The following is a 1,384-nucleotide window of genomic DNA, read 5'->3' on the forward strand; positions in this document are numbered from 1 at the left end:
CTCTCGAATCTGAAGATCATGGTCAAGAACCTGGCCACCGTGCAAGTGGAGGACTTGGTGTGGCGCGCACAGGCGGCAGAAAGTGAAGCGGAGTTCAACTCGTGTCTCAGTATGATCGGCTTGACCTGTCCCGCGGCAGAAAACTTTTTACGAGGTATCGATCCGCGTGCTTGGACACTGTTCTGCGCCGCACAGCAGCTCAAACTCTACGGCTGGAACTCGACGCTCTTCTCCGCAGGCCCCCCATTCCACAATGATAATCGGCAAGTAACTTAGGACATGGCACCACTTGAGATATCGCAGATCCCTTCTCCTTTCTGGTGACGGTGGTAGCCGTGGTTGCACAACCGGTAGCAATTAGATTCACAGGTTTTGAGTCCATCCAGGACACAGCAACCAGGTCAGAGTGATCCTTCGACTAGGCAATACGATAAGTTCCTCGGGGCATCGACACGGGCCGCTTTTTCTGTGTGAACGTGAATCCAGCTGGCCACCCGAGACGGTCGCTTCGGTGTGTCCCGACGTAGTAATACTCTTTCTCCAACAGTCCGATCGCGAGTGCGCACGATGAGTAGAAGTTATTTGCAATAACAAGACGTTTTCCCTGCTGCCCATTCAGAGCTTTGGAGACGTTGCGAATGCCAGCTTTCTGCGCGACACCCTTCGCTTAATACTTGGCTACGTTTCGCTCTGCAGGAGTCTGCGCGTTCTTCGACTCGTCCGAGGCACCCATGTAAACTTCAGTGCTGAGCCATACAGAACACCAAGCACAATAGTCAGCTAACTCTGTATCCGACAGAACATGCCATTCTGTACCATTCGGAACAAGCTAATTCAGCGTAGCTTATGCTGTATCGTACAGAGTAAAAAGAGAATACGCACCGAGAACAATACCCGGATTCCGCACAGCAGGCCATGTACACCTTCGTCCCGTACTTGTGCGGTTTGTCCTTGTTGTAGACGCGTACCGGATTGAACTTACTTCGGTTAGGAATGGTCCCCTCGTCGAAGCTAATGCGCGCTCCAAGTCGATACCCTCGGCGAAACGTCTTCTCCAGTGTCTGCAATACAGGTCGCACCTTCCAAGCCTTATCAATCGTAGCAGCGCCCGCGGCTGAGCTATGAAAGTGAAGGGTATCGCATGATGGTACAAAAAAGATCCCGAGACATGTATCTGTTGAACGTTCCTCGGGGTATCGCTCCATCTTCCTGTGTCCGCCAGTGCTTTGTCGAGGGCCATCCCGTGTGACTGCACAACCGAGGCGCGGCTATTCAGGCAGGACCCAACCTACGGTGGCAAAATTTTCGGTGGAGCCCTTTTATCCGAATCCTTGGTCCTTCCGTCACAGCTTTCTTCCCACCAAATGGCTTTTCCTGGCTTGGG

At 52.7% G+C, this 1,384-nt stretch overlaps 1 protein-coding gene across 1 annotated transcript; it reads left to right on the top strand.

Annotated features, from left to right (window-relative positions):
• Positions 1-18: 18 nt before the first annotated feature.
• Positions 19-276, top strand: PITG_17521 (uncharacterized protein; the record flags this gene model as incomplete). Its single annotated transcript, XM_002896537.1, has 1 exon — positions 19-276. The coding sequence occupies one exon, from the start codon at positions 19-21 to the stop codon at positions 274-276; it is 258 nt and encodes an 85-aa protein (XP_002896583.1).
• Between the last annotated feature and the right edge of the window lie 1,108 nt (positions 277-1,384).

The sequence above is a fragment of the Phytophthora infestans genome, genomic scaffold, assembly GCF_000142945.1.
Source record: "Phytophthora infestans T30-4 supercont1.58 genomic scaffold, whole genome shotgun sequence".
In the NCBI taxonomy this organism is placed as follows: domain Eukaryota; phylum Oomycota; class Peronosporomycetes; order Peronosporales; family Peronosporaceae; genus Phytophthora; species Phytophthora infestans.